The 19329-nt window shown below is 39.7% G+C and overlaps 1 protein-coding gene across 13 annotated transcripts in view; it reads left to right on the plus strand.

The window, feature by feature from the left end:
• The window catches only part of ryr2a (ryanodine receptor 2a (cardiac)), a 249867-nt gene that overhangs the window by 164916 nt on the left and 65622 nt on the right, over positions 1-19329 (plus strand). For 11 of the 13 annotated variants that reach the window (XR_009815903.2, XM_061967101.1, XM_061967103.1 and 8 more), the window contains 14 exons: positions 861-948; positions 1107-1199; positions 2946-3116; positions 3324-3383; positions 4917-5051; positions 5292-5404; positions 7724-7820; positions 10075-10181; positions 10255-10306; positions 10386-10436; positions 10508-10607; positions 10865-10944; positions 11023-11099; positions 14202-14275. Coding sequence is in view for 12 of the 13 variants with exons in the window: in XM_061967101.1 (XP_061823085.1) it covers positions 861-948; positions 1107-1199; positions 2946-3116; positions 3324-3383; positions 4917-5051; positions 5292-5404; positions 7724-7820; positions 10075-10181; positions 10255-10306; positions 10386-10436; positions 10508-10607; positions 10865-10944; positions 11023-11099; positions 14202-14275 (1298 nt within the window). In the remaining variant the exon portion in view is untranslated. The remainder of the gene's footprint in view (positions 1-860; positions 949-1106; positions 1200-2945; positions 3117-3323; positions 3384-4916; positions 5052-5291; positions 5405-7723; positions 7821-10074; positions 10182-10254; positions 10307-10385; positions 10437-10507; positions 10608-10864; positions 10945-11022; positions 11100-14201; positions 14276-19329) is intronic. The other 2 variants (XM_061967109.1, XM_061967110.1) reach the window with 2 other exon arrangements.

Raw genomic sequence — 19329 nt, forward strand, 5'->3', positions numbered from 1 at the left:
CCTCTTTCATTATTTTTGCATTGCACCTATCCATGGCAGCAAAACAGCCCCAGAGCATGCCACTAACATATTGACCGATGTGTCGCTGTTCTTAGGTTTGAAAGCCTAAACTTTACTCCTCTACTTGTTGTCATTGTGGCTCAGTCTTTGACTAGCATTTGGGTTGTCAATGTGTGCAGTTGCAAATTTCAGCCATTTTTGAAAGTGTCAATTTCAGGGAAGGGGCTTCCTTCTTGGTCGAAACCATCTCAGTCTACGTTGATGTAAAGCTTGATTCACTGTGGACAATGACACTGGTGTTATAGAAATGTATATTTAACAGCAGACTTGAGAGTTGGTGGTTTCTGAACATTATGAGCAAAATGCTTTTATCTGAGGGTACAGTTTGGGTCTTGTTTCAGACCATAACATGGTGGTGGCACATCTTAATTACTTATACTTTTGTACAATTGTTAAATTGAGTTAATAATCTTTGAATCCGCAGGTGTTTGTAATGGCACCAAAAGACTTTGCCAACTTGTATAATTCTACAATTCTCCTTATTTGGACTTTCTCATTCTTCTGAGCATTGGTTAATTTAATGGGCCCTTCGTGAATTTGAGAAAAACCTAAATAAATTCAAAAATGTGTACCCAATTCTTGTTTTTAAAATCACTGAAGATTATATTGTATAATCATTCATCTCTGGAAAAATGATGGTTCAAATAAATCATTACCAATACAAACAATACCAATACAATATTATCATTATACAAACATGTCCCATGACATTCATGCTCATGATCATAACTTTTAACTGCAACTTTATCACCAAGATTTATTATTAATATATATAATTAAGTTCCTCAATATATTCACAGGGCCACATGGCTGAAAGAATCTAATCCAGAAGCCGAAGTGTTGTTCCGAATGGTGGCTGAAGTGTTCATCTTCTGGGCAAAGTCTCATGTAAGAAAGTCCTTGGCCTTTAATAATCCTATCCTTAAACTTTTTTTTATAAAAACAAATCCTGACGCAGTGTATACGTTCCTGCCTCAAAATGTCAACAATGTTCGTGGCCACATGTTTAAAAGTGACAACAATCTTGTACTTTACATTTTTGGCAGAATTTCAAAAGAGAGGAGCAGAATTTCGTGGTGCAGAATGAAATCCACAACATGTCCTTCCTCATCTCGGATTCCAAGTGTAAGATGTCAAAGGTATGTTATCATGAGTTTAAAATAACGTCGTTTTTTATTTATTTCAATAGAAAAAAAACCTTAGATGTTGTGTCTCATAATAAAGAAGTGGGGTGGCAACACATTTAATATAGTATCATATGCAGAACAGAAACAAATTAAACAAATTTTACTTTTCTTTACACTAGAGAGAAAGAGGAAGGTGCCGTAAATGACTAGGTTTTGCTCTTAGCGTTTTTCTTAAACCTGCCTCACCATGAAATTCAGAACAACAACGCTTGGCCTGGTCTCACAGTGAGTCTTCTAAGCTGGTGAAGCATTTAACAGGAATGTTATCCATTCCACTCGGGGTTCTCCTCCAATCCTATCCAAAGCCATACTATTTGCCAAGAAAGGCTGGTTGAGAATTTAAAATAAGTGTTTTTTCCATCATTCAATTATGCTTTTTTTGTCCTTCAGTGATGATCCGTTGATTTTTAGCAAACGAAGTTGACAAATTTCCGTTTATCCTCACCAGCTTGTGTGTACCCAGCTCTTGAGTAATTTCCAACCCTGGCGTGGAGATTGCTGAGTAGTCCAATTAGGTTCATTAGGTCTTCTAAGAATTATCTAACCATCCATTTTCTACTGCTTGTCCTTTTCGGGGCCATGGGGGGTGCTAGAGCCTATCTCAGCTGCATTTGGTCAGAAGGCGGGGTACACCTTGGACAAGTTGCCACCTCATCGCAGGGCCAACACAGATAGACAGACAAAATTCACACTCACGTTCACACACTAGGGCCAATTTAGAACTACAACTGCTAGTGGTAGTCACCACTTGTTGCTTCCCCTTTCTCTGCAGGACTTTGTTAAAACTTTACAGACTTCAAAGATTCTTATTGTCAAGTTTTCTGTACATAACAGTGTTAAAGAGATGTTGCTGCACAACAACTGCGCGCAAAAGAGATTGCGATAAAAGGAACTGTTGTGCTAAATCCAGTTGCACGATAGGCCATTATCATTCGGAACTTCTGGGTGCAGTGGATCGCCAACATAATCTTCTATGTCTTGTTGTGCCGTGTTCGCACTTGATTGGTTTGCTTTCCTGCCCGTTGAACCAGACTAGTGGTTTTATCCGCACAGTCGACTGGGTCAGTCTTGGCATCCTGACGATCGATTCTGACTACCAAGTTATAGACTAATAAGTAAGTAGTAAATACTGGGGTGTACTGGGGTATAGAAGAGCTGAGCAAGCCAGGTTGACTTCAGGATTAATGTGGATCAGGCCTCCTGTCTCTCCCCTGCCCAGTGGTGAAATTTTACAAAATGGGTCTGGGAGAAGATCTTTTTTTGAAGTCTCCCCATGGAAAAGTGGACTTAACTGATTCAAATGTCTGTTCCTTCACTGTGGGATATTTATTTAATGGAGGTTGGATGCCCAATTTCTGTTCCTGTCAGTCATCCACTTTTTCTTTGAGTTAGGACTGTTCTTTTTCAAGTAGCTGCACTTGCATCATTAGGTCATTAATATTGTCTTATTTGGAACTCATCGTGTGTTTAAGCTCCAGGTTTATGGGCACTTCTTTTCATCTTTCTAAGGCCTCAAGACTGAATCCTAAACGTCAGACATGCAAGACTTTTCTTCAGTCACATTTTTATTTTTCTGTTCAGTTTATTGATGTGTAAGGGCAATTTTACAAATGGTTGTGGCACTGTAAATAATCCCAAATATATTACAGTCCTAACTGTATTGGTATGTTGTCTTCTAATCTTCAAACTGTACTTCAGGGAATAGTTTCTGACCAGGAGAGGAAGAAGCTGAGGAAAAAGGGGGACAGATATTCTACGCAAACCAGTTTGATTGTGGCAACTTTAAAGCGTCTGCTGCCTGTTGGACTCAACATTTGTGCTCCTGGGGAACAAGAGCTGATTGCACTTGCTAAAAACAGATTTAATCAGGTATAAAAACATGTTTTATTTATTTAATATTTATATTTTTGCTGTGTTATTGTTATATAACCATTTCAGTAAATAAAATGTGATTGAAAAGCACCACAACATCTTAGGTATTGTACAGGTTATTATAAACATCTCTTGCCTTTATAATGATAAAATGACAGTGAAGTGACCTGTTGTATAAAACAATACCACATTTTTTATTCCCAGAAAGATACTGAGGATGAAGTGCGTGAGGTCATCAAAAACAACTTGTATCTACAGGGAAAGGTAAAAATACTTACAGTCACAACAGAGATCCACAGTAAGTGTTTGTTCACCTCTAGAAAGCTGATAATAACATCCTTGACTTTACACAGTAAATGGTCAGGCCTGTGTTTATGTTGTAAAGGCATGATGCATCATTTGGCCACTTTAGCAAACTTGACTTACCTTTGCTCCTCTGCAACCAATCAGCTGTGCATGCCAGTTAACCTTTGGAGGTACCACTCTTTTTAAAACTATTTACTGTATTTTCCAGACTATTGAGCGCACCGGTATAAAAGCCACACACACTATAAAAAAAAAAAAAGTTTACATATATATATATATATATATATATATATATATATATAAGCCACAGATATACCTATAGCTATGAAATGTATTTATAAAAATATTTTGAAAATGTTTATTAACATACCTTGTTTCCGAATGGTGTCTGTAACACGGCAGTAAATAAGGTGATCAAACAAAACAGAAGTCATTGTCAGGGACCCACCAGCTGCGGAAGCTAGCTCTCCATTCAGCTAAACAGACTCAATACCTCCGCGGTGATGTGTTGGTGAATTTACGAAACTGAAACAATTTAAAAAGAATGCTATTGTAAGTTCAAATTTCTAACACAGACACTGATAAATGTGTTAGCATATTAGCTAATGCTAACGACGCTAGCTAGATTACATTACGATAACACGTACAAATATGCATAAAAACATACATCACACATGGGAAGGTTTAGTTAGTTGTATAGTTTTACTTATATAGTAAAACTTATAAATGTTGCTTGGAGTGATGAATCAAGAATCCATAAAGACAGAATGGCACTTGTACTTCCGATTGAAAGCACTAAACAGAAGGAAATACTGTAGACATACACATCGCAGCACCTGCAGTGAGCGAACTCGTCCAAAGCACCTTTTCAGTGTTAAACTATTTGCATTATGGCCATCAGCGGAAAAAAAATCCGGAAATTAGTCGTACCGTTTTATAAGCCGCAGGGCTCAAGACATTGGAAAAAAGTAACAGGTTATAAGTCCGGAATTTTCATTACCTCAAAAAAAAAATTTGGATTGATCATTCCCCCAACATCAGTGAGTAGTAACATTTAGTTTTGCATTGTACTTACTACTCTAGCTTAATACAGTATGCTCTGCATAGTAGTTCCTCTACCCTAGACAAATACTATGGTGCATGTTATCTATTGAATTTAAATACTGTTATATGACAAATCATCTTGTGTTTTGAAAATGTATTTTAAAACGGTCTTATCTATTGATACTGAGCTACATCGCTTGATTGACATTAACTGAAATGTTTTTGCAGAGGTGGGGCACAGCGGTAACTTTCTCATAACTTATTGACTATTTATCTAATCATTGTAAAACTTGGACAATACAGGAAGGATTTTGAGACCCCATCTATACAGGAGTGCTACAATTAAATTTTACATTTGTACGTAAATGCTACACTATGACTTATGCACTTCAGATAATTTAGTTTCCTGTGTGTGTGCGTGTGTGTGTGTGTGTGTGTCTGCTATAGTTACAGGATCCAGCCATTCGATGGCAGATGGCGCTGTACAGAGACATTCCGAAACACTGTAACTACACCTCTGACCCAGAGAGGACCGTGGAAAGAGTTTTAAACATCGCTCATGTCCTCTTCCACTTAGACCAGGTTCGTATTGTTGTGAATTGCAGTTTATTCTTCTCAAAATGCCTCATTATTCAATCGAGGCACAATGAATGTAAATAAACATTCACTGGATATGAGATAAGGTGATGGCTCAGGTTTATTATTGTACTTTATATGGAGAAAAGAGCATGTCACAATTCAAGTTTACTGTGATTTATTTTTCCCGCCTGCCAGCGTACTATGCATAAACTGAAAGGTCTCTGAGTTGTGTTGTCTTCTTAGGTTGAACATCCTCAGCGCAGTAAGAAGGCTGTGTGGCACAAATTACTGTCAAAACAGAGAAAGAGAGCTGTGGTTGCTTGCTTTAGAATGGCTCCCCTCTATAATCTGCCCAGGTGAATTATATGCATGCACACTTGCACACACAGAGATGCTAAATGGAAATATTTACAAACCCCGTTTCCATATGAGTTGGGAAATTGTGTTAGATGTAAATATAAACGGATAACAATGATTTGAAAATTCTTTTCAACCCATATTCAATTGAATGCACTACAAAGACAAGATATTTGATGTTCAAACTCATAAACTTTTTTTTTTTTTTTTTCAAATAATAATTAACTTAGAATTTCATGGCTGCAACACGTGCCAAAGTAGTTGGGAAAGGGCATGTTCACCACTGTGTTACATGGCCTTTCCTTTGAACAAAACTCAGTAAACGTTTGGGAACTGAGGAGACACATTTTTTAAGCTTCTCAGGTGGAATTCTTTCCCATTCTTGCTTGATGTACAGCTTAAGTTGTTCAACAGTCCGGGGGTCTCCGTTGTGGTATTTTAGGCTTCATAATGCGCCACACATTTTCAATGGGAGACAGGTCTGGACCACAGGCAGGCCAGTCTAGTACCCGCACTCTTTTACTATGAAAGCACGTTGATGTAACACGTGGCTTGGCATTGTCTTGCTGAAATAAGCAGTGGCGTCCATGGTAACGTTGCTTGGATGGCAACATATGTTGTTCCAAAACCTGTATGTACATTTCAGCATTAATGGCGCCTTCACAGATGTGTAAGTTACCCATGTCTTGGGCACTAATACACCCCCATACCATCACAGATGCTGGCTTTTCAATTTTGCGCCTATAACAATCTGGATGGTTCTTTTCCTCTTTGGTCCTGAAGACACGACATCCACAGTTTCCAAAAACAATTTTTGAAATGTGGACTCGTCAGACCACAGAACACTTTTCCACTTTGTATCATAAATGATAAATGGGTTGTACTTGTATAGCGCTTTTCTACCTTCAAGGTACTCAAAGCGCTTTGACACTACTTCCACATTTACCCATTCACACACACATTCACACACTGATGGAGGGAGCTGCCATGCAAGGCGCTAACCAGCACCCATCAGGAGCAAGGGTGAAGTGTCTTGCTCAGGACACAACGGACATGACGAGGTTGGTACTAGGTGGGGATTGAACCAGGGACCCTCGGGTCGCGCACGGCCACTCTTCCACTGCGCCACGCATTTGTTGACAAAGTGGTGACCCTCGCCCCATCCTTGTTTGTGAATGACTGAGCATTTCATGGAATCTACTTTTATACTCAATCATGGCACCCACCTGTTCCCAATTTGCCTGTTCACCTGTGGGTGTTCCAAATAAGTGTTTGATGAGCATTCCTCAACTTTATCAGTATTTATTGCCACCTTCCCAACTTCTTTGTCACGTGTTGCTGGCATCAAATTCTAAAGTTAATGATTATTTGCAAAAAAAAAATGTTTATCAGTTTGAACATCAAATATGTTGTCTTTGTAGCATATTCAACTGAATATGGGTTGAAAATGGTTTGCAAATCATTGTATTCCATTTATATTTACATCTAACACAATTTCCCAACTCATATGGAAACGGGGTTTGTATGTAATCTACACTGAGTAAAGGATTGGGGAAAAAGTAAAATATTATGACGTACAGTGGAACCACAATTTACGAACTTAATTGTTTCTTGATCAGGGTTCATAATTAGAAAAGTGTGTATGTTGAAGCAAATCTATCCATAAGACACAATGTAAACATTAATAATGGGTTCTAGCCTCAGCAAAAGTCCTTATATTACTGACTGTTTGTACACTTTGAACACAGTATGAAGCACTATACTGTACATATATCAAACAAACAAAGTGGGATGGATCAACTTTCTATTGATTATTAAAGCTAAAACAACAACAGCCAGCTACTATGCAGCCGCTCTGCCTACTGTATAAATGCACACATGGTCACTAGCCCTGTGGTGCACTCACAGTTTGAAATCTTGGGGTGGGGGTCTATGGATACTTACTGAATGTTTCAAACTACACATTGCTAGTCAGTTGGACTCATATTGAGCTAACAAAACTAGAAAAATGTTGTAAAAATGTTTAAAAACATTTAAAAAACAGAAAGAATCGCTTAGCACAGTAGCTAATGACAGCGCTGCTCTGCTGTCTGAATGAACACCGGAGATCCATCAGCCTGCCGGGCACAAAATGGCTGTGCTGTAAGCACACAATGGGTAGATGAAATGCGTGTACACAAACAAATGGTTCGTACACTATAGCCTATGTTTATTCGGTATGTGGTTCGTAAGTTGAAAAGTTCGCACAATGAGGGGCTCGTAAACCGAGGTTCCACTGTAGTTACTTCACAGTTAATATATGGTCTCTCTCAATCTAGGCACCGGGCTGTCAACTTGTTCCTGCAGGGCTATGAGAAATCTTGGATTGAAGCAGAAGAACACTTTTTTGAAGATAAACTAATAGAGGATCTTGCTGTAAGTTTACAGTATACAGTGCAGCTGCATATATTGCAAATTGTGTCTCTTATGATCTTTGATTAGTGACTTTTAAGGAACTTAATATATAAAATGACATTGTTTAATCCTACATCTAGACTCGGAGGAACATCATTTAATAATTTTAAAACATCTGCAAAAAAATCCCCCTATATTTTGACTTTTTGAAAAGGGCATCTTTACTTAGTAGGGATCTTGACCTACCAAGTTACCGTATTTTCCAGACTATAGAGGTATAATAAGCCGCACCCACAAAATGTTTAGAAGAAAAAATATGTTTCCATGTATAAATGAATAAAAAATTAGCCGCACGGGACTATAAGCCGCAGAAACGTTGTCAAATAAGTTATTTACACAGAAAAATTGTGTAAATGATTATTTACATACCGTAATTGTTTCCAAACGGTTCCTGTAACACGGCAGTAAAACAGGTGATCAAACAAAACAGAAGACATCGTCATGGACCCATTAGCTGTGGAAGCTAGCTCTCCATCACTGTGACAATTTGGTAAATTTACTGAGGAATTTGTGAAACTGAGGGACAAGCGGTAGAAAATGGATGTATAGATGGAAATAATACAACAAGAATGCCATTATGAGTTAATGATACTAACATAGACACTTGTAAATGTGTTAGCATATTAGCTAATGCCGACAACGCTAGCTGATTTCATTGCGACAGCATGTACAAATATGCATGAAAACACTACTATCAAACATGTGACGATTTGTACCGGTAAATATACATTGTTTGTTATATTGTAAAACTTACAAAAGTTGCTCGGAGTGATGAATGAAGAAACCATAAGAGTTGAAATGCTATAGAATAGATGACTAGTCAACGGAACAACACTTGTACTTCCGGTTCAAAGTACTAAACAGAAGGAAATACTGTAGTGAGCGTAGTGAGTGCAGCGAGCGAACTCGTACAAAAGATGGTACCATAGCACAAGTAATAACACACCATTTCAGTGTCTCTGTTGGCCTTTAGCAAAGAAAAATCCATCAATTAGCCGCACTGTTTTATAAGCCGCAGGGTTTAAAGCGTAGGAAAAAAGTAGCGACTTATACTCTGGAAAGTATAATAATTAATGTAAAACATATAGTTGTATGCCTGATCTTAAGGGTTCTATGCAGGATATTAGCTGTTCCAAGTATTGGTCTCTCCCGGACAAGTTGCCCCAATATTGCCGATGTTGTTATACTAGGTTAGGTGAGGTTAGGTTACTTTATTAGTACCGGAAGGTGAACTTGTTTTGCAGCCAGCAAGATCAGGTCATCCATTTCGACATACAGGAAAATATAAAATCTTAGACATGACCTACCACATAACATGCATTACAAACATTGGTAAGATTAAAAAAATGTAAATGTACTCAAAGTTCTCCTTGAAAACGATAAATATTAAATCACATTCAGATAAGATTTTGGACAAGCCAAAATAAAAAAGGATAAACTACACCAAATATGGGCAAAAAGAGGGACTAAAACTTGTTTAGTTCTTTGATGGCAGCTGGGACAAAACTACATCTGTACCAACTGGTTTTGCCTCTTGGGACTAAAAACCTCCGTCCAGAGGGGAGAAGATGAAAATGGCTGTGTAGATATTGAGATGCATCAGTTAAAATTGAGGAAACTATCCTGACTACCTGCTTATTGTAGAGGATGGCTGGAGACAGCTGCGACTCACCAATTTATTTACTTGAAACTTTTACAATTTTTAGTGACAGATGACTGAACTATGAGACTGAGTAGCAAGACAACGTAGGTTCTATAAAAGCATGGTAAAACATGATCATGATGGTCTTGTCAACATTAAAATTAGTTTTATTTGACAGTATAAACACTGGTGAGCTTTTTTCCACACCACATCACAGTTAGCTTCAAATTTCAGTTGTTCATCAATTCCAAGTCCCAAGGCATTTATACGTCCGCACATAGTCAATGACCTGGTTTTTAATCACAGTGGGTTGGTTCTCATGGGGTCTCTTCCTAAAGTCAATCAGCATATCTTTTGTTTTTGATATGTTGAGCTGGAGGTAAGACTCATCATACCAGCATACAAAATCATCAATAATGTTCATCTCCATTTAGCAAACTAACAATTACTGAATCATCAGCAAATTAGATTATTGATCTGTTGTCATATTTACTCTGACACATGACATGGTCCTACTTCCATAGAAACAAAACATACAGTAGTAGTATGAACAAGTACTGATATCTATTTCAGAAATCAAGTGAACTAGAGCCGTTTGAGGAGGAGGAAGGAGTGAAACACATCGACCCCCTGCATCAGCTCATCCAGCTCTTCAGTAGAACAGCCCTCACAGAGAAGTGGTGGGTTCCAATTGTTTAGCCTTTTGCCAAACGGATCGTATTTCATTCCTAAATCCAATATTTGTTCTTGTAGTAAACTGGATGAAGACAATCTCTACATGGCTTATGCTGACATCATGGCCAAGGTACATGCTACGTTTTTGGATGATGTCATTCTCCACTCTTAATTTGAGTTTTTGTTTCTTTTCCTTTGTTTCTCCTCAGAGCTGCCATGATGAAGGAGATGAAGATGGAGATGAAGTAAAAAGTTTTGAAGTACGTTTTCTTCCTTATAGTTGGTTGCAAATCATTATCAGTCAAACATGCTTTCCCCTTTCAATGGGCAGGAAAAGGAGATGGAAAAGCAGAAGTTGTTATATCAGCAAGAACGGCTGCATGATCGCGGAGCTGCTGAAATGGTCCTTCAGACCATTAGTGCCAGCAAAGGTAAGGAGTTTTCATTGGTAAATAAAGTAAATAAAGCAAACACTAACCGAAATAATAAACGCTGCAATGGTTCGAGGCTAACCAAGGATGAATAATCCTCATCCATCACCAAATTGTATGCCCTTATCCATCTACTGAATGTTAGAATCATAATATCAAGTTTAAACAAGTTTTTTCATATTCCTGGGATTGCACAAATATATTAATACCTGTGTCTGTGTAAAGAGAAAACTAAGAGTGCAATTTCTTTGTGCCAGGTGAGATAGGTCCTATGGTGGCCTCTACTCTAAAACTGGGCATTGCTATACTTAATGGAGGAAACTCTACAGTCCAGCAGGTATTGTTGTCTCTTCTTTGTCCATCAGTGCATTTTACATTTCAATAAATACAACTAAATTGTCTGACCTTTTTGCAGAAAATGCTGGATTACCTGAAGAACAAAAAGGATGTAGGTTTCTTTCAGAGTCTTGCTGGCCTCATGCAGTCATGCAGGTAAATGTTTGTATAAGGGCTGCAGCTATCGATTATTTTAGTAATTGAATACTAAATGTGTTCGATTAATCGGGTAATAGTACACACTCTCTAGCCTCAATGCGTCTTTTCAGGAAAATAGTGAAAATAAACAGAAATTTCTATCTATCAGTGGCACGCAGTGCATTTCACACCGAGGCCTTCAGTGATGTCCTACTTAGTCCAACTTTAATAAATACCTCTCATAATACCATAATATATGTCAGTTCATCACCATGGCTGGAGAAATACTATACAGAAACACACTTGCGCACTACTGGGCATTGGATCACCTCAATACTGTACACAACAGGCTATTTTTTGGCGCATTTCAAAATTAATATAAACATATCTGTACGTGGTACTGTCAAAGTTTAAATAATTTTAAAAACATATCAAATGTGAAAAAATTAAGAAATACAATATTCGCACTCCCCAAATACTTATTTGCACACAATATCCGTTCTCCTTTTTTCCTCAAGATCTCCTGAGCTTTCTTCACCATTTCTTTGTGCAGCCCTCTTTCCTTGTTCGTTGAGCTGTGTATCAACTCGGGTGTCCCCAAAAGGTTTTAAAAGCACCGTAGCTTGCAAATGTCCAGCTGCGCTTTGGTGTCTCATTGTTGCCTTGGTTTAAAAAAAATGTTTTTGCAAATCCAGTATAGCGCCGCACACCCAAGTCGATCCTTTGCAAAGGAAAGGCATTCCCAGCAGATCAGTTTTGCAGCACCTATTGGAAGCTATGAGCCAGGGGTATTGCTCATTGTTTGTTGATTGGAAGTGGCGCGCAAACCCTCTCACTGGCTGGGACAGGTTAGCTAGCTCAGGGGTTGGCTGACCTCTCTTGAAATGTTTTTCTTGAAAATGGCCTTGCAACTACTGTATATCTGCAACCAAATCACAATTTTGCGCGTAAAACAAACATAATGATTGTGGCTTTGGTGTGTGTCGATTCATCTACCATAGCACTTCCTACTCTCACAACTCACAAGTGAGTATCCAATCACAGTAGACCACCTTATATGGTTCGACGCTAGGCAAACTAGGAGGCTTACTGTCAACAACTCGTGATGTGATTGGCTATCGCAACTGTCTATCAACTGTATGTGCCCTGTTCACCTACACTGCACAGACCGCCGCTATGTTGATTCAGAAGGCCTTCGGCAGATTTCTTACACCCTTGCAGAACAAGTTTACTGAATTCTGATTGCACAAATCTGATTGCACAAAAGCTCTAACGTAAAAACAGCTACATTGGAGCCTAATATGACTTGTAGAGAATATGGGGAACTGCACTTTTTTTGGAATTTTGCCTATCGTTCACAATCATTATGAAAGACATGACGACGGATGGATTTAAAAAAACAAAAAACATTCTAAATAATAAATACAGGTAAAAGCCAGTAAATTAGAATATTTTGAAAAACTTGATTTATTTCAGTAATTGCATTCAAAAGGTGTAACTTGTACATTATATTTATTCATTGCACACAGACTGATGCATTCAAATGTTTATTTCATTTAATTTTGATGATTTGAAGTGGCAACAAATTAAAATCCAAAATTCCGTGTGTCACAAAATTAGAATATTACTTAAGGCTAATACAAAAAAGGGATTTTTAGAAATGTTGGCCAACTGAAAAGTATGAAAATGAAAAATATGAGCATGTACAATACTCAATACTTGGTTGGAGCTCCTTTTGCCTCAATTACTGCGTTAATGCGGCGTGGCATGGAGTCGATGAGTTTCTGGCACTGCTCAGGTGTTATGAGAGCCCAGGTTGCTCTGATAGTGGCCTTCAACTCTTCTGCGTTTTTGGGTCTGGCATTCTGCATCTTCCTTTTCACAATACCCCACAGATTTTCTATGGGGCTAAGGTCAGGGGAGTTGGCGGGCCAATTTAGAACAGAAATACCATGGTCCGTAAACCAGGCACGGGTAGATTTTGCGCTGTGTGCAGGCGCCAAGTCCTGTTGGAACTTGAAATCTCCATCTCCATAGAGCAGGTCAGCAGCAGGAAGCATGAAGTGCTCTAAAACTTGCTGGTAGACGGCTGCGTTGACCCTGGATCTCAGGAAACAGAGTGGACCGACACCAGCAGATGACATGGCACCCCAAACCATCACCCAACCATGCAAATTTTGCATTTCCTTTGGAAATCGAGGTCCCAGAGTCTGGAGGAAGACAGGAGAGATACAGGATCCACGTTGCCTGAAGTCTAGTGTAAAGTTTCCACCATCAGTGATGGTTTGGGGTGCCATGTCATCTGCTGGTGTCGGTCCAGTTTTTTTTTAAATTTTTAACAAAGCGATCTATCTAATTCTCTAGTTCATCCTGTTTAGGGATACGGGTGTGGCAAAAATTGGAGTAAACCCAGACAATGTGGGGGCACATATAGACACACAACTATTTACACTCACACCTACTAGAGCTTAAGATGGCACTGACCTTTGTAACTGCAGCTGACGTGGTTTTCAACAGTGTCAACTTGTTTACAATCTGGCCTCCAAACTTGTAGCAAAGTGAATACACGTTAATGTATAATCGTAACACTAATCGGTAAACAGTGGGGATCATGTAAAGGCAGCATTATAGGAACACCTGCATCATCTCAGACTGCTGCGCTAATGATTTATTTCTTGAATTTAATTAATATTTCCGCGTTTTCACTGCACTGTCTTTTACACTTACTTTCTTTGAAACCATGGTTGGAAAAACTACGTTTTGTCTGTCTATTAGCTAATGATAGCAAGTGAGACACCGGATGTTCGGCAGATCTTATGGGGTTCACTGTGACATTCTGTGACATACGCCAACTAGCAGTGGAGAGGTATCTGAAGCTTACTCGTGACTCACATTTTTGCTTGCCACGTAAAGTAGCACAGAGACGGCCTGTATCTAAAAAAAATTGTAAGGTGGGGCACTTGTACTGTACCACTGTATTAGCAGGCGTAAACACAAATATGTATTGCAAACCACTTCTTGTGATGTGAAATTTAGTTTTAGTTGAGGTGGCTACTTGTGTGTTAGCATGTTGTTGTTTTTTTTTGTTTTACAAAATAAAATCAAACATTTTTCCCCCAGTGTTCTTGATCTAAATGCATTCGAGAGGCAGAACAAAGCAGAAGGACTTGGAATGGTGACTGAGGAGGGATCAGGTAAAAACGTTTTATTTGCTAACTAAATTAAGAATTTCTCTCAAATATTCCTCTCAAATATTGTTCACCAATCTGTCTAAATCTGTGTTAGTGAGCACTTCTTCTTTGCCAAGATAATCCATCCGACCTCACAGGTGTGACTTATCTAGATGCTGATTAAACAGCATGATTATTGCACAGATGTGCCTTAGGCTGCCCACAATAAGAGGTGTATAAGCCGATCCACAGCATCCCAAACATGCTAAATAGGTGACATGTTCGGTGAGTATGCTGGCAATGCAAAAACTGGGATGTTGGAGACGGCTTATGATAGCCTAACATTCAATTCACAGGCAACAGCTCTAGTGGACCTTCCTGCAGTCAGCATGCCAACTGCCCGCCTCCTCAAAAATAACAACATCTTTGGCATTGTACTGTACGATAAAACTGCACATTTCACAGTGGCCTTTTACTGTGGGCAGCCGAAGGCACACCTCTGCAATAATCATGCTGTTTTATCAGCATCTTGAAATGCTACACTTGTGAGGTGGGATTGATTATCTTGGCAAATAAGAAGTGCTCACTAACAACTAACAACTAACTCACACAGATTTAGACAGATTTGTGAACAATATTTGAGAGGACTAAGTCTTTTGTGTAATTAGTAAATGTTTTAAATCTTTGAGTTCAACTCATGAAAAATGGGAGCAAAAACAAAAGTGTTGTGTTTATATTTTTGTTCAGTGTATATGTTTTTTTCAACACTTTCCCTTCGTTTACACAGATGGTGAAAAAAAACACGTTAAAGTTATGGTACAAATGGATTATCAGTAGTGGACATGGAGAAGGTGTAGGATTAAATTTAAGCTTTGCTTCCTCCTACTCCTTTTCAGACATGTTTAATTGAGCAAATGTAACCATGTGATGTTCTTAGTACAAGCATGTCTGAAATAATACAGTACCATACTTACCATAAATTAACACAACAAAAACATTCAATTTACAGTGAACGTGAAATTAATTGGCGTGAAACTGTATATAATGTGTATGCAACTTCTTTAAAGGTGCCATATGTAGTAATGTGGCCAGAAATGGTACTGCAATCACGGTTACAATTCTGTAGTCCCCTCCCACTCTCCATGACTTAAGTTGCCAGATACGCAGCCGAATCCAAATCCTACTCCACGGAACTTCAAATGGCAATCGACGAGTCCTACGCTTTAGCTTTCTCTTGTTTATGCTTCTTGCAAGATGGTTTACTAATTAATTCTGCCACATTTTACTGATGTCGATTAGCCAAATGTATTTGTAAAGTTACGCAGCAATATTTTTGTCGGGAGTCGGGACAGATTGTTGGCTTTACCCTGATAAAATGTCTAGTTTCACCGCAAAGACCACCATCGAAATATTTATATACATATATCCATCCATCTATCCATCTTCTTCCGCTTATCCGAGGTTGGGTCGCGGGGGCAGCAGCTTAAGCAGGGAAGCCCAGACTTTCCTCTCCCCAGCCACTTCGTCCAGCTCTTCCGGGGGATCCCGAGGCGTTCCCAGGCCAGCCGGGAGACATAGTCTTCCCAACGTGTCCTGGTTCTTCCCCGTGGCCTCCTACCGTTTGGACATGCCCTAAACACCTCCCTAGGGAGGCGTTCGGGTGGCATCCTGACCAGATGCCCGAACCACCTCATCTGGCTCCTCTCGATGTGGAGGAGCAGCGGCTTTACTTTGAGCTCCTCCCGGATGGCAGAGCTTCTCACCCTATCTCTAAGGGAGAGCCTCGCCACCCGGCGGAGGAAACTCATTTCGGCCGCTTGTACCCGTGATCTTGTCCTTTCGGTCATAACCCAAAGCTCATGACCATAGGAGAGGATGGGAACGTAGATCAACCAGTAAATTGAGAGTTTTGCCTTCCGGCTCAGCTCCTTCTTCACCACAACGGGTCGATACAGCGTCCACATTACTGAAGACGCCGCACCGATCCGCCTGTCGATCTCACGATCCACTCTTCCCTCACTCGTGAACAAGACTCCTAGGTACTTGAACTCCTCCACTTGGGGCAGGGTCTCCTCCCCAACCCGGAGATGGAATTCCACCCTTTTCCGGGCGAGAACTATGGACTCGGACTTGGAGGTGCTGATTCTCATCCCAGTCGCTTCACACTCGGCTGCGAAACAATGCAGTGAGAGCTGAAGATCCTGGCCAGATGAAGCCATCAGGACCACATCATCTGCAAAAAGCAGAGACCTAATCATGCAGCCACCAAACCGGATCCCCTCAACGCCTTGACTGCGCCTAGAAATTCTGTCCATAAAAGTTATGAACAGAATCGGTGACAAAGGGCAGCCTTGACGGAGTCCAACCCTCACTGGAAATGTGTCCGACTTACTGCCGGCAATGCGGACCAAGCTCTGACACTGATCGTACAGGGAGCGGACCGCCACAATCAGACAGTCCGATGCCCCATACTCTCTGAGCACTCTCCACAGGACTTCCCGAGGGACACGGTCGAATCCCTTCTCCAAGTCCACAAAGCACATGGAGACTGTTTGGGCAAACTCCCATGCACCCTCAAGGACCCTGCCGAGAGTATAGGGCTGGTCCACAGTTCCACGACCAGGACGAAAACCACACTGTTCCTCCTGAATCCGAGGTTCGACTATCCGGCGTAACCTCCTCTCCAGTGCACCTTCCCCTTCTTAAAGAGAGGAACCACTACCCCGGTCTGCCAATCCAGAGGTACCGCCCCCGATGTCCATGTGATGCTGCAGAGTCTTGTCAACCAAGACAGCCCCAAAGCATCCAGAGCCTTAAGGAACTCCGGGCGGATCTCATCGTCGAAAATACATGTTGCCCTGTCAGTTGGAATACACATCGACATACAGGGCATATATTTCCCCCCCATTAGCCTGTATGTCGATGTGTCATTAGCATGCTAAGTAAGCATTACACTACAGTGATGGTGCTTCTCTCCTAAGCATGCATTGCACGAACATACTAGCGTTGTTAGACAAGATAATAGACTGTATTGGACAATATAGTTTACATACAAAATGTCCATTTCCATTCATGACAAGTAATAAGAAAACGTAAATGCCTGACTTACCTACGGCGTGGCGCAGTGGAAGAATGGCCGTGCGCGACCCGAGGGTCCCTGGTTCAATCCCCACCTAGTACCAACCTCGTCATGTCCGTTGTGTCCTGAGCAAGACACTTCACCCTTGCTCCTGATGGGTGCTGGTTAGCGCCTTGCATGGCAGCTCCCTCCATCAGTGTGTGAATGTGTGTGTGAATGGGTAAATGTGGAAGTAGTGTCAAAGCGCTTTGAGTACCTTGAAGGTAGAAAAGCGCTATACAAGTACAACCCATTTATCAAGGAGGAACTTAGCAAGTTTGCCGTCAGACGAAAAAAATCTTCTCCGCCTTCAATGGTCTCCATCTTTTAAAGCCATCCCCGATACAAATCCTCGTTTTGTTCCTGGCTTTGCCATGAATAAGTTGAGAATCGTAACGACGCCTTTTAGATTTACTAAGGTCTGACATGTTTAGTAACTTTACCAGTGGCAGTAGCCAGACAAAGATGGCCGTGCGTAACTGGCAACATGGTTGTGACACACTCACAGACTTTCTAATTGGTCAAACGGTGGAGGGCGGGGCATCGAAATAACAATAACAATATTTCGGGGCTGTAAATGTAATTTTGAAATGAGCATATCCCGGCTGAACTACCGTTATCATTTATAGAGGCATTCGAAAACAACATGATTTATTAATGCCTTTTGACATATCAGGGCCATTTAATGATTACTTGACATGAAATTATTACATATGGCACTTTTAAGTTAATCGTATGTACACAGTATGTACAGCACACATGTACACGTCTTAAAGGGGAACTGCACTTTTTGGGGGAATTTTGCCAATTGTTCACTATCATTGTGAAAGACATGCAATGGATTTTTTTTTAATGCATTTTAAATATCAAATAGCAGATCAAAAGTCTGCTTACAATGGAGCCTATGGGAGCTGCTCTTTTCTGCCTATAAAAGCCCTTAAAAAACATCCAAACACCTCCATTAAGGTTTCATATACATGATGTAAGTATATATGTAATGTAGTAATGGGCATATTTATAATAACATGTAATATTTACGTATTTTGATGATTTTAAGCATACGCGGTGCATTAATTTCAAAATAATCAGTGGTTATTAACATTAACATAATAAAACATCACTTATTGTACAATGTCTGCTGTCATTAGGATGCCGACTGAAAGAATGTTATTATATTCCTATTTAGATGAAGTATGACTCATAATCCTCGTAAAAAAAAGGGCGGTGGAACTAAGTATCTTTTTGTGTTGTTCTCGCCATTTCCGGGTTTAAATTGGCTGTCAAAGTGTACCAATTTGTCGGAATATATTCTCATTCTTCTTCTATCCAGGTGTTGAGGCATGATTTATGATCCAGAATAAAGTTCCAGGGAGCAAAGAAGCAAGGAAACACCTCAACTGTCGATCATGATCAAGGCGCCGCTATAAATAATTTGTACGTGTTAGCGCTTATAATAACAATATCACTAATACTTGGTCATAATGCAAATCACAAAATGTAAATGGAGTATTGTTGCCGCTTTTTGAATGGCTATTTATTGTATTTTATGGGCGAAATAGAGGACCTCCCATTGACTTCGCTGTAAGCAAACTTTTATTTACGTTTATTTACAAGGTAGAATGCATCAAAAAAAAATTCCATCCGTCCTCATGTCTTTCATAATGATTGTGAATGATAAGCAAAATTCCAAAAAAAAGTTCAGTTCCCCTTTAAGAGACATTTTTTTCTTCGATTATTTTCATTCTTAATTTAGATTTTATATTGTTAAACACATTACTTTTATAAACGTTAATATTATTTTTGTGATGGTGTGCATTTTGAATATTACAGTGCAAATGCAAACATAAAATGAAACAGACATAGGAAGAGAAAAACAACCCCAGAAACAAACCTCAGGGAATAAAACACACTCAAAAAAAATTCTGAACGCTTTGCATAAGTTTTTTTCCATTTCAATGCA

This window comes from Nerophis lumbriciformis, linkage group LG11 (assembly GCF_033978685.3).
Source record: "Nerophis lumbriciformis linkage group LG11, RoL_Nlum_v2.1, whole genome shotgun sequence".
Lineage (NCBI taxonomy): Eukaryota > Metazoa > Chordata > Actinopteri > Syngnathiformes > Syngnathidae > Nerophis > Nerophis lumbriciformis.